Genomic DNA, 12,167 nt, shown 5'->3' with positions numbered 1-12,167 from the left:
AGAAGTTTCTTTGTAGCAACAAAAGCAGCACAAGAGTATTTGGAAAAAAATCCTTTTGGAAAATAAAAAACACATGTTTTCCATCTCCTATGAAGCTTGAAGAAACATCTGCATGTTATTTTCATAGAAGCTATTTCACCTCCTACGGTTCATTTGTGTTTTTGGCTGGGATGTCGCCACCAGTGTCATCGTGGGTTCTACTGGTGAGGACGGAAACTTACATAGTTTCTGTAACAATCAAGTTTTCTCTTCTTTTTTTTTTTTTTTTCCCCAAGACAATCTCAAGGTTGTTGAGCGCGAGTTCAAAGGTCATCTGGTGCAAGCCGACGTCACTCCTCGCTCTGCGCCTCCTGGTACGTGGAGACGGACACGGCGCTGTACGGGTCCAGCACCATTTGAGCACAGCGCACGATGGTCACCAGCAGGAAGAAGCAGAGCAGGGAGAAGAAGAAAAGCACAAAACCAAGATCCACATCCACTTCCAACCTGGTGACCGGAAGCTTTGGCGAATCCATGTTTTCACGCAGAATCCGAGGAAGTTATTTCCTCCAGCTTGAGTTCAGTTTACTGTCCGTTAACCGCCATCATCTTCTGAGACGGTTTTTTTTCCTCCTGAATCCTCCTGGTCAGGTGTGAGTCCATTCATGTGCATCACCCTCAACGGTAGATCGGTATGTGGACAGCCCTGTTTGGCACCTGTGTCACTCATCAATAGTTAACAAGGTTTTTGGTAACAGGCTGTTCCTGAGATTAGAACACCCCGGGGCATCTTCCTGGTCACTTCAGAACGGACCTTGAGAAAAACCCTGACCAGGGGAAACCTTGTTTAACCGACCCACACGAGACACAACGGAGACAGTTATAGGATAGTTCAGCTTCTAAAGTTCTAGGTTCGGAGTTTATGAGTTTATAATGTTTTGAAGTTTTCAAGTGTAAAATGCTTCAAGAAGAGAAAGAGGATATGACGCCAAAGCAGCAATCCACTTAAGAGGCTTGCAAACTGATCCTGACCAAAAAACAGGCAAGATTGCTTGTATTCTGACGCCACGAGAGCGACTCCCAACTGAACACACGATTCAGTGCTGAAAACGTGGATGTCACTTCTGGTTCTCTTCAGAGCGAACGGAGACGCCCCTGAACATCTTCTTAAGCCAGGACGGGAAGACAGAAAACAGATACTGGTCGTGCAAAGTTGGTTTCTGTTTCGAGGCGAAGAACCTAAAACTGCGCCGCGGAAGTGAACTCGGGGCTCGTAACCGAAAACAGGCATGACTCTTGCATGAGCGTGATCAGTGGAAGTGCAAATGTTTGAACGCCTGCCGGGAGCGAAGGTATTAATGTTCATGTGATTAAGGATTAGATGAAATAAATCTGCAAAAAAAAGGTGTTGACAATATAACAATTTATTACAAAACCAAACATTTCATAAACATATACAGTATCTTTATATATCTGTGTCTTAATGAGTGATAAAAGTTCACATCTTTTAAAAAAAAAGAAAAACCTGGATCAGAGCAACCGGAGGTTTCCAACACTAGCAGACGACACAACCACAGACATACTGTTCTTAAAAATTGGAAAAATTTCATCACAAGACAACTTGAGTATTCTTTAGAAATAAGAAAGGGGCGACAGTTCAACTAAAAATCTTTCATCCCTTAAAATAAAATACAAATGTTATTGCTAAACACGGAATTCCGAGTCGTGGCGTTCTAAAGTCAATCGTTCGCCATTTTAACATTATTACTAAAAAGGGATTCAGTCTGGCCTATTTCCACTTTGATCCAAAATACCCTGATCAAACCAGTTTAGAAAACACAGATCAAAAAAGTTAAAAGAGCATCCGAGTGAAAAAAAAGAAAGAAAAAAAATCACAACACATGGGAAACATTTGAATCAATTCTTACTATCGAGCATTAAAACATATCAAGAGAACCGATAAAAAGAATGGCTTTAAAATGACAATTACTGCTTGTTAAATATTGCTGCATGAGTGAAGAAAATCATGCCGAGTAATGCAGGCTGGCAGGAAGAAGACGAGCGAGTTACACCTCTATGCATATCGTGATTGTGCGCTAAAAAAGAAAACCGCCCGATACGATTATTAGAAAGGTTTGAGGTGAAGCCACCGTGTGCATAAAAAAAACTGGACTCACAACATAAAGTAGAAGCGCTTTGTGAAAGTAGTGCTTGCATGCAGAGACACGGCGAGGACACGGACGACAGTGGTGTGCGTGCGACAGCTGAGTAACTTTCCTGAGAGTTTAAAAAGACGACGAACAAGAGTTATTCCACTACATGGCCAAAGGATTGAACAACAAAAAAACACACCCTGTAATAATGCCTGAGTGAAAACCAGGAAGATACAAAAATAAAAAGGCCTTTTTGTGTTTGTGTGTGATTAGATTCACTTCCTATAGATTGTCGACATCATCGTTATTGTGCGGCCCATCCGAGTGCGGCTCATAAAACTTTGGGTAGTGCTAGCTAGTGATTTGTCTTCACGATGGCTGGAATAGTCTTTTGAGTCGGAGGATTTCCCCCTCCTTCCGTCTCAGCTCATGGCAGTGCGAGTGAAGCCGTGCAAAGCGAAGGAAGAGAGTGCCACGCTCGGAGCGAGGGAAGTGATCGAACTAGAGCGGACGAGTGAGGCGTCTCGGGGGGGAGGGGCTGGCGGGGGAGAGTCACTCGTTGAAGGAGGGGTAGATGGGAATCTCAAAGTCGTCGCTGTTGAAACTGGACGGCTGGTCCAGCATCGACAACACGTCCTGGAGTAGAGAACAAAATTGTTACACGTACTAAGGGTGTGTATTGGCAAGAATCTGGTGGTATGATACAGTATTACAAAAATATATAGTGTGATACAGTAGTAAAGAGGATATATTTGTAGTATTGTCGAGTACTTGACTCTGGTGTTGCAGAATTTACAGACCACATGACTCTTGATGAAGTCGTAACTGCTTTCATTTGTTTTTAAATCAAAATATGTCCAAAGATCAGCTTTAAAACCGGCTGGAGTCATATGTATCCTCTCGTCCTCAGTCATAGCTGAGAATTTGCAAGATTTAATTGACTTTATTGTTCCTTTACAACAACGGAGTATGTAATGACTGCAGCTTTTTGACAGCCCCGAATTTTATTGCAGCACAAAAATGTCAATTGTAAAAAATTGTAAATAAATAGTGTATACATTTATTTATATAAATTTTATTTATATAAATGTATACACTATTTATTTAATTCTAACCCATTAAATAATTATGACAAAAATATGATTTGCTCCCCACAGTAAAAACAAACAAACATTCCTTCAGTGCTGTTCAATATTTATATGGTATGGCGAAAAAACAAACAACTACCAATGTATAAATAAGCAATCATTTTATCTACATTTTCTCACTTTCCTTAGAAATACATCTTCTATGATCTACTTTGTTGTGTCACACTCTGAGAGAGTAACATTGGATACTCACAGGGAACATGTCTTGCTGGTTGCCCTGAGCGTGGGGATGCTGGTCCGCATTGTTCTGCGGGTGCTGGTGCTGGCCCTGCCACGGGGGCCACACTGCCTCTGCTGCACGTGACGGGAACTGGGCGCCGGATTGAGAAGCATCTGAAGCAGAAGAAATACATGCTGTTGATCGATACACAAGATAACACACACAAGATAACACACGTGACCCTCACACCCACCATAGCCGTTGGTGTTGAGACTGGCACGAGTGTTCATGGGGGGATATGTCGCCCCGGTGGTCTGGCTGGGCGCAGCTCCCGTCGGCATCTGGACAAAGGAATTGGAAGAACCACCCCCGAAGCCCCCCATGTTGGCAAACTGGGGTGACATGGTCTTTGCTGCTTGCGGGGGAACCTGATGAACACATGTCATGTCAGTGTCTGGTTCTGCTTAAAACTAACAAAGTCCTTGAGGTAGTGAACATTTCATTTTCCATTTAATGTGGCCTGAACAGCTCCTATAATGCTTTGCCGCCCAGCTAACAAATCACAGCTGTCTTGTTGGAGCCGCAAGTAAGGCGAGTGCAGTAACAATAAGCAACTCAGTCAAAGTTTAGTGGTTGTGTTGAAGTTTTTACCTGATTAGCAAACTGCTGTCGGTTTCCTTGCACGGCTCCGGGACCGGCCCACCCTCCCGACGACACCCCGTGAAGGGGGCTGCTGGTGTTTGCGGGAGCGACCGGCGGCGGCGCTCCGTTCTGGCGCGACATCTGAGAGAGCATCTGCCCGGCCGAGTGCGTTTGCTGCGTCATCTGTGGCATGACGATGGGCCTGAGGACGAGCGTCGTGTTAATGAGCACCATATGGATAATGTTTTGACTTTATGTCGTTTTACAAAATGAACTCGTCGTGTGTTAAATGTCGTCTATTGAGGAATTAAAAGAGAAAGTTTCAACATCTCACCTGTAAGCGTCAGCGGAGCGTCCTGCTGTGAAGTTGTTGGCCTGTGGGTAGATCTGGGCGGAGGGGGTAGATGTGGAGGCCATCACCTTGGTCTGGTCAGGGCCTTGGAAGAGAGATGGGTAGAGGTCCGTTTTCTCCATGTTCTTGCTGTGGTCCTGCACGACGGCTTGGATCGGCTGCACCGGCATCTGCTAAGAAGAAAACGAAACAACAATCAAGACTTAACTCTCGACTAAGCTTTATTTTTATAGCACTTTAATCCTTGTTATCTCAGGGTCACTGTGACCAGGGGGCCGAAAAAGAAAATGTGTTCGAGGTATCCCTTGTGTTCTCTCTAGGTCAAGGTGACCCGGGGGCCGAAAAACAAATGTGTTTGCGGTATCCCTTGTGTCGTCTCTGACCCCCCTGGCTTCCATAAGGGTTTATTGGGATTGAGATTATTGGATGGTTGAATTTAACATTTCAAATGTTGAAACTTGTTACAATGTTTTAAGCATTGGATTATTACAATTTCAAAAATATATATTAATCGACATGCTTTGATTTTGCTTTTTATTAAATAAATAAATATTAAATATTTAAATTCAATACCTTTCTATATATTCTATACAGAATTTGGAAAATATTAGTAGTATTACATTATTTAAACAAAACAAGATATAGAAATTATTGAATGAAAAAAAAAAAAAAAGAATACAATGCGGCCAAAAAACTACAACATTTCATTAAAAAAATTGAAACTTTCAACATTTGTGTTAGGTTAGAAAATGAAACTCAAAGAACAGACACCAAAATTCTGTTCAAAGTCACAATTATTTACTTATATTGTAAACATGTGCGAAAGAAAACAGATGTTATTTATCTCTATGGTCGCATGTCTGAATTCTTTCTGTTTCTGCTACACCTCCATCCCACTTTCACAAGCCGTAAATTATTTCACTCCAAAGGTTCCATACAATAACACACTTGGATAATTTATAACCTCAATGTCAGAGGTGGTGTTTATACCAGAGTCCAGTTCCTGGCACTGAGGTATCTTCCCAAATTCCTTCCTCACACATTAATATGACCAGAATAATGTTATTTGTGGTCATTTGATCAACTTTAATTCAACAGTGTGACATTCATTTCTACCATTCAATATTCTGACAGCACTGATATACTTCCATACGTTGAAAATTAAATTCCAAAGAAACGTACATTAAGGTTTACGTCAATAAAAAAAAAAATCAAACCTGTGGCAGAGCGATTGGTCCCGGCTCGTAGAGTGCGTCTCTAGCTCCGCCCCCTTCCAGCTCCGTCTGCTGCTGCTGCTGTTGCCTGGAAAGTGGATAAAGAAGTTGACTATTTGTGTAAACTCCGATAACATGCTCTTCTTTCAGCACCTGCAGGCTCATGAACGCTGTAACCCACCACCAGTCACCATGGCAACACAGAGAGAGAGAAACAGGGCAAAGAGAATGGCACACTTCGGCGAGGTCCATTACACAGGCATGAAAGGAGACACCACCTGGACCACATGTTTAAGTCGCCTTCGAAACATGTCAGCACGACACGGCTCGTGGTAGAAAAGAGATAAATAAAAAGGAAATTGTTTGGCGAATAAACCGACGCAGACGACAGGTTTGACAGAAATAGGTCTCCCATGTACAAGCAGCCCCCGGGTCTCCAACGAAGCAGCATATTCAGCGCAGACCTGGTCTCACCTTGGAGGCCCCTGCCCGGGGCTCAGCACCACAGGAGGGCCGATCGGGCTGCTCTGACTCAGGGAGGAGGGGAGTGAACCCCCCGGGGAGGAGATGGGAGTGAGGCTGTCCGGAGTAGAGTTTCTATCACCCCACAATCACAGCGGGGTGATAGAGGAGGTGCGGGAGAGAAGGTTCATTGTTGGGGGTCATTCAGAGTGATCTCGGTTGAGGTTTAAGGGAACACGTCGATCACTTTTAAAAAGGTCCATACACACAAACAACGCCAAACTAAACCCTGGTTCATGATGAAAACTTGTCACGTACATGGTTCCAATTCCAAAATAATACAACTCGACAGGTCAAAAAGGAGGTCAAGCGCCATTCAAATCACTTTTTGGATCAAAACAGAAAGTTTGACTCACTTGACATTGACGTTGGTGCAGATTATATATTCTATATCCTCGGAAAACGGGTTCTGGAATGTGAAAGAGCTGGTTCGCATCCAAATCCATTCCCTCGATTTGGAGCGGAAGCGGAACATCACTGACAGAACCTGGCCCTTCAGCTTCACCACCTGTCAACAAAAGTTGAATTATATCTACACAATTGCTTATTTACATTTACAATAAGTTTATTTTTGCAGTGTATGTTTAATATAATATATTTAATTGAGCTTTGTTGAGCCATTTTACTGTTGTTTTTTGTTGTGGGGTTTAACGTTTGAGTGTTTTTCTCCACAGAGGCAAAGTCTTATTGTGGTTGCCCCCCCCCCCACTTACCATTAACATCATTAATAGATACAATAATCAGATTTTATCTTAACTGGGCCACTATTGAAGTACATTAGTCCCATGAGAATAGTGAATGGATGGATTTAACATTTAATTGGCCCTGGTGCTTTTTCTCTGTAGTAACGCCCTTAAAACACACAAAAAACAATTCAATTCAATTAAATTTTATTTAAAGTGTCTTATCATAACAAAGTTATCTCAAGACACTATACAGTTGAAATAAGACTACAGTTGATTAAGGAAAAATAGATCCCAGCAATTCAACACAACAGGCAATAAAGACTCTAATACCGAGTCGTCAACTTTTGTTGTGAATCCACCAGGATAAATATTCTTCCAACAGGAATGTTTTTAATGAATTTACATTTTAAATGTTAATGTTAAGCGCTAAGTTTATTTTAAACAATTCAATAATTTGTGTATTAAAATGTTCAATTTGTTATGTTTTTTTTAATCTAATCAAAACAATTTGGATATTTTCAAATGTAATGATTTTTATACAAAGGGATTGATATTCCAATCATCTAAAAATAAAAGTTCTAAATTCAATACATTTTTAGATTATTCAATATAAAAAATGTATAATAATGTCACTAGACAGTGCTACGTTTAAAACTTCCAAGGGCCACTCAGCCTAGATTAAAGAAAGGCTCACATGACATGACAACAACTAATAAAACATACTCAAGTTTATCAACTTATGTACCTGTTGGAAGCTGTCTCTTAGTAACCCTTGGTCTTCTGGGTGAGCAAGTTCAATCATACACTTGCCAAGCAGTTCCTGTGGGGAAAAAAACGAGCCAACAAAAATCTTTAAAATCCTACAACGACCTTCTCCAACTTAAAGCCCAGAGTAAACATTGAACACTAGTTTACCTGGGGCTGGTAGCTAACAGCAGCGACACAGCGGTGGTCTACGAAGGTGAAAACACCCTGGCAGTTATGGCGTGAGATGAATTCCACTGGAACACTGATACTGTTTATGTCCGCGTCACCAGGGCAACACGTTACCTGGAAACAGAAAATGTTATCAATCATGGATGGATTATACAATCAATACAGTGAATATTGCTATATTACAATAAGCGTGAACATTATCTACAGCATCACCGCCTGACAACATAAAATCCTACCTGTAATCTTCCAATAGCAACTAGACAATAACGACTGCTCTGAGTGTTTTCGGCTTCATTCTCCGACAGCGACACTCCTGCAACACATGCAACTCTGTTTACACGGCGAACCCAGATGATATTTTTAATTGCTCATATGACTACATGAAGGTTCATTGTTCATTCACCTGCAGGCGGCCAAGACTTTATGTATCCTGTACAGTGGACCACTACATACTGCGGCTCTCCCTCCTTCGCTGTGCCCAAACCGTTCCTGGGTAAATTAAAAGGAAAGAAAACAACGTAAGTGTTTGGAAGGATTCTTTATTTATAAATTGAATGGATGAATTAAGCAATTAAAATGTTGAAACTTTGAATTCTCGAATTTCAATAATTGGTATATTGCTTTTTTTTTTAATAATAGAAAACATGACATTTTAAAAATGAAACATGATTTTTTATACATAGACTTGGATATTCTAATTCCAATAAATCTATATTAAAAATTAAAAATATACCAACATTTTTATATTGAATTGCAATTGGTCTTTCTTTTGTATTTTTGGAATTAGAATATTAATTTCTATGATAAAAAAAAGATTGGCAATATTTTACCAACTTTTTAATGTTGAATGTAAAAGGCTTCAAATGTTTTTTAAAAAAAACATTTGAGTCAGAAAATCTATTTTTTAATTATTGGGATTGGAATATTGAACTAAAAATATCAGTTTTAAATATCCATATACTGATATATATATATATATATATATATATATATATATCATATACTGAAGCAATAATTCAACCTTTTAAAAAATGTATTCAAAAGAATTCTGATGACACAGATATACTGCCATAATAAACATTAAATGTAAATGTTAAATGCCCTTAAAACACACAAATAAAATCACCTGTTCCTGTTTCGTAGAAAGTTCAGTCTGTTCATGGATAAAGGTTCCACAGGACATGAACCACACCTGAGGAAATCACAACACCTTAGCAAAATATTCTTCTAGACACGTAGACTTTGAAAGAGCAGGAAAGTAAATAGCATTCAAAACCTCATTCTGCAGATGAAAGATCGACGAGCGCCCATCGTCATTCTGGCTGATGACTGCTGGCTTTCCTTCTTCACTGTTCCAGTTTTCAGGTCCAACATTCTCCCTATAAAACGCGAGAGAGTTTTTAAGCCATCAGAAGATACGCTTACAAGTCACCCGGTGCTACCTGTGTTGTTGTTCTCTGCAGTAGAAAGCTGCTCTCTCAGCTTCTCCGTGTCATCGGGGTGAAGCTGATCGTAAAGAGAAGAACCGAGCCAATCAGGCTGGGACTGGTTCAGGACGGGAGTCAGAGAGTCCGAGACGTAAACGATGCGACCGGTCTCACAAGACACGACAAACAGGAAGCCGTCAGCCGCCTCCAGGACGAGATGCTTGAGCTCCTACAGTCAAAGATAAAGAGCCGACAAATTACTTTAAAATAGTTAATGGTCAGAGGATTACGCATCATTTTTGTTACAAAAAAAACATGCTGCCAGGATTTAACCAATCATCTCATCCATCCATACCTGATCAGTAAGGAAGGAGGGTTTGTACGAGCCATCTGCATTCGAGACGCCGCTTCCTCTGAGAGACTTCATGTGGGAAACAGCCATTCGCAGAATGGTGAGTTTGTCTGGTTTACGTGCCAGTGCACTACATGTAGGCACCATATCTGACAGCTCTGTAATGTACGCGGTCATTTTGTTTCTCCGCCGTCTCTCGATCTCGCTGTGGTTCTCCCTGAAATGATCAAACGGGGGTGGAGAAAAAAGGAATGATGGGAGGAAAGGTGGACAAAATACATATAGGTTAGAGGTCAAGTTGCAAAATGAATATAAGAAAATATGATGCAATGAAATAAAACAAAGTTTATGGATGGAGTTTAAAGCAAAAGTGGAAGCCGCGCACAATACTACAGGCTATTCCTGGCTAGTTTTTTCCTTATCTGAATTAGTCTGATCTTCCAAAAACCTGGAAGTAACACCAGCCCACTAAAACAAGAGCCCTAGACACTGATCGAATAGCCCAAAACTCTGGTCAACAACACTGTCTGGGGCCACAAGAGCCTGCAGAGTAACATGTGGTCCTGTCCATGTTTTTAAAAACGACCTTTACTAATCCATAAATATAACATTTTACTTTTGCTATATTGTTAATCAATTGGAAGAATCGCCATGAACTGGATTAGTGTCTTAAATGCATTTGTTTTGTTTTAAAACCAAGTTGGTAGATTAATTCCAAAACTAGCATCAAACTGGAAGTAGACCTTCAGATCACTCGATACCCTTGATGTTAGTTACACTTTCAACTCGGTTGATGACCCCTGAGCAGGGTCGTATATTGAATTGCTGAACAGAACATTTGTATAGTTCCCAGTAACACTTAATCCACATCCTACAATTGATCACCCTACCTGGCAAATCGCTCCTTGTCATTTGAACCTCCGCTTTCATCGTCACATCTATAGAAACAGACGTCATTTAGTTGTAGTTTCAGTAGGAAGAACAGAGGTCTAATGTACGAAGAATTGCCTGCATTTCCTATGAAAAACAGGCGGTACCTTAATTCCATAATTTTGATGATTATATACAAAAACAAGCCAATCATTAGTGTTCCTTTTTCCAATACAAAAAGCAGAATACAACTATCCATGTTAATGTGTCTCTGAGACAGAGGCAACGATCCGATATATTGCGACACTCTAGATACAATCATATACATTTGCAGTATTGTCAAGTACTTGATTCTGGTGTTGTAGTATTTACAGACCACATGACTCTTGACAAAGCCATAACTGCTTTAATTTGTTTTGAAACCAAAATATTTCCAAACAGAAAAAGCTGCTTGAGTAGACTGTATCCTCTCGTCCTCAGTCATCGCAAGATTTTATTATTCCCCTTTCAACAAGACAAGTAAGCGCCCCCAAGGTTAGCGAGCCGCAGATAGGAGCGTAAAACAGTTGTTATTTTGCAGGAAGTCCCAGTGTTTTTACGCCATTTTCATTCTTAAATGATAAATACTTTGCTGTGGAAAAGTACTTGCACACACACACACAAGTAAATGAGGTGCCCAACAATAAAACGAGCTTCCACTAGGGTGGATAAGAAATGGGTCAACATACCTGAACAACTTGTTTCCTTCATCATCATCGTCAAAGTCAGGGCTGTAAACACAAGTTTGAAGATGAATTAAACACTTCCTAACTGAGCTGTCGAATGGTTCTTCTTTTAAACTGCGTTAATACTCACGCAGCTCGTCTCTTGTTGGACCCCTTTGGTACAACAGCCCCGCCACTTGCTTGGGTACCAGTTGCTCCCATACCCAGATTTGGGTCTGGTGGGTCTATTAATAACAGAGAGGGCATGACAATGAGAAACAAAAAAATGTAAGACAGCTTGCGACTTACGTAAAGCTAGAAAGTCCAGTCACTCAGATTTCCTGTCGCATTAACACACTCACAACATTGTTTTTAACGCAGAAAATAAGAACGATATCAACACGTTCCTACGATCTCGTCCTCCAGTTTTAAAGGTCAATAAAACACCTTCGTTTATTCAAGTTTTTAGAACATATATCGGTTGACAGGGTGAAGCAGTGTCGTGCTACCTTTAACTTATGCAACCCGCTAGCAGCGCCGAGGCATTAGCCGCTGAGCTAAATTAGCCGCTGTTGTCACGCTATGTTTAGTAAAGTATCCACTTCATCTGTGCGTGTAACCTCCGCGAATATCACCCGATGCACTTGTTTTAGTGCATCGGTCAGGACGACAAACTTGTTAAAACACTTTACCTTGGCTGGACGACGACATGTCCGAGTGAAAGTACATAAACAAACTAGTTTAAAAAAAAAAAATACTCTCAACCCCCCGCCCCTCCCCCTTGTTAGCTAGCTAGCTACAAGCTAACTAGTTCCCTTCCGAATCCACGTCTGAGCTCCGCTCTTCTGCGTTATTACAACACAACGCCTTAGCCAGTCATGTTCCACAGGGGTCCATGAATCGAGAGAGTCGGGTGAGAACAGAAAGGGGTGTCCGTTGGCCCCCTTTCCCCGTGTTGTCCCGGTTTAAACCCCCTTTCTGTTTAAGATGGCGTTGCAGGCGAACACAGGCGCGAGCTGTCG

General features: G+C 41.1%; 2 protein-coding genes and 1 pseudogene across 5 annotated transcripts in view; 1 reads left to right on the top strand and 2 right to left on the bottom strand.

The window, feature by feature from the left end:
- itga10 (integrin, alpha 10) overlaps positions 1–12,167 on the top strand; it is a 370,978-nt gene that overhangs the window by 102,500 nt on the left and 256,311 nt on the right. The gene's annotated exons all lie outside the window — the stretch shown is intronic.
- Positions 184–740, bottom strand: LOC148062579 (cortexin domain-containing 1 protein pseudogene; annotated as a pseudogene).
- arnt (aryl hydrocarbon receptor nuclear translocator) lies at positions 1,385–12,164 on the bottom strand. Of its 4 annotated transcripts, none has more exons than XM_087812237.1 (20): positions 11,838–12,164; positions 11,297–11,390; positions 11,170–11,211; positions 10,462–10,509; positions 9,575–9,788; positions 9,235–9,448; positions 9,069–9,171; positions 8,919–8,984; positions 8,196–8,281; positions 8,029–8,105; positions 7,772–7,906; positions 7,602–7,676; positions 6,527–6,678; positions 6,123–6,245; positions 5,652–5,736; positions 4,417–4,607; positions 4,092–4,284; positions 3,694–3,868; positions 3,474–3,613; positions 1,385–2,768 (listed from the first exon to the last, which is right to left on the bottom strand). In XM_087812237.1, exons 1-20 carry the CDS (start codon positions 11,872–11,874, stop codon positions 2,685–2,687), a joined length of 2,334 nt encoding a protein of 777 aa, XP_087668363.1. In that variant the 5' UTR covers positions 11,875–12,164; the 3' UTR covers positions 1,385–2,684. The 4 variants fall into 4 exon arrangements, with proteins under 4 accessions (XP_087668363.1, XP_087668364.1, XP_087668365.1 ...); XM_087812238.1 differs by having other exon boundaries at positions 4,417–4,604; XM_087812239.1 differs by lacking the exon at positions 6,123–6,245.

The sequence above is a fragment of the Callionymus lyra genome, chromosome 17 (assembly GCF_982586985.1).
Source record: "Callionymus lyra chromosome 17, fCalLyr1.hap1.1, whole genome shotgun sequence".
NCBI classification, from domain to species: Eukaryota; Metazoa; Chordata; class Actinopteri; order Syngnathiformes; family Callionymidae; genus Callionymus; species Callionymus lyra.
This window is presented reverse-complemented; position numbering and strand designations above follow the sequence as displayed.

Bases quoted from the DNA above. Each gene is read 5' to 3' on its own strand.
- arnt (XM_087812237.1), bottom strand. From the start codon at position 11,874: ATGTACTTTCACTCGGACATGTCGTCGTCCAGCCAAG. The intron at 7,677-7,771 runs GTAAACTAGTGT...TTTTCCCCACAG, and splicing joins CTGTTAGCTACCAGCCCCAG to GAACTGCTTGGCAAGTGTAT. The intron at 4,285-4,416 runs GTGAGATGTTGA...GCTCGTCCTCAG, and splicing joins CGCTCCGCTGACGCTTACAG to GCCCATCGTCATGCCACAGA.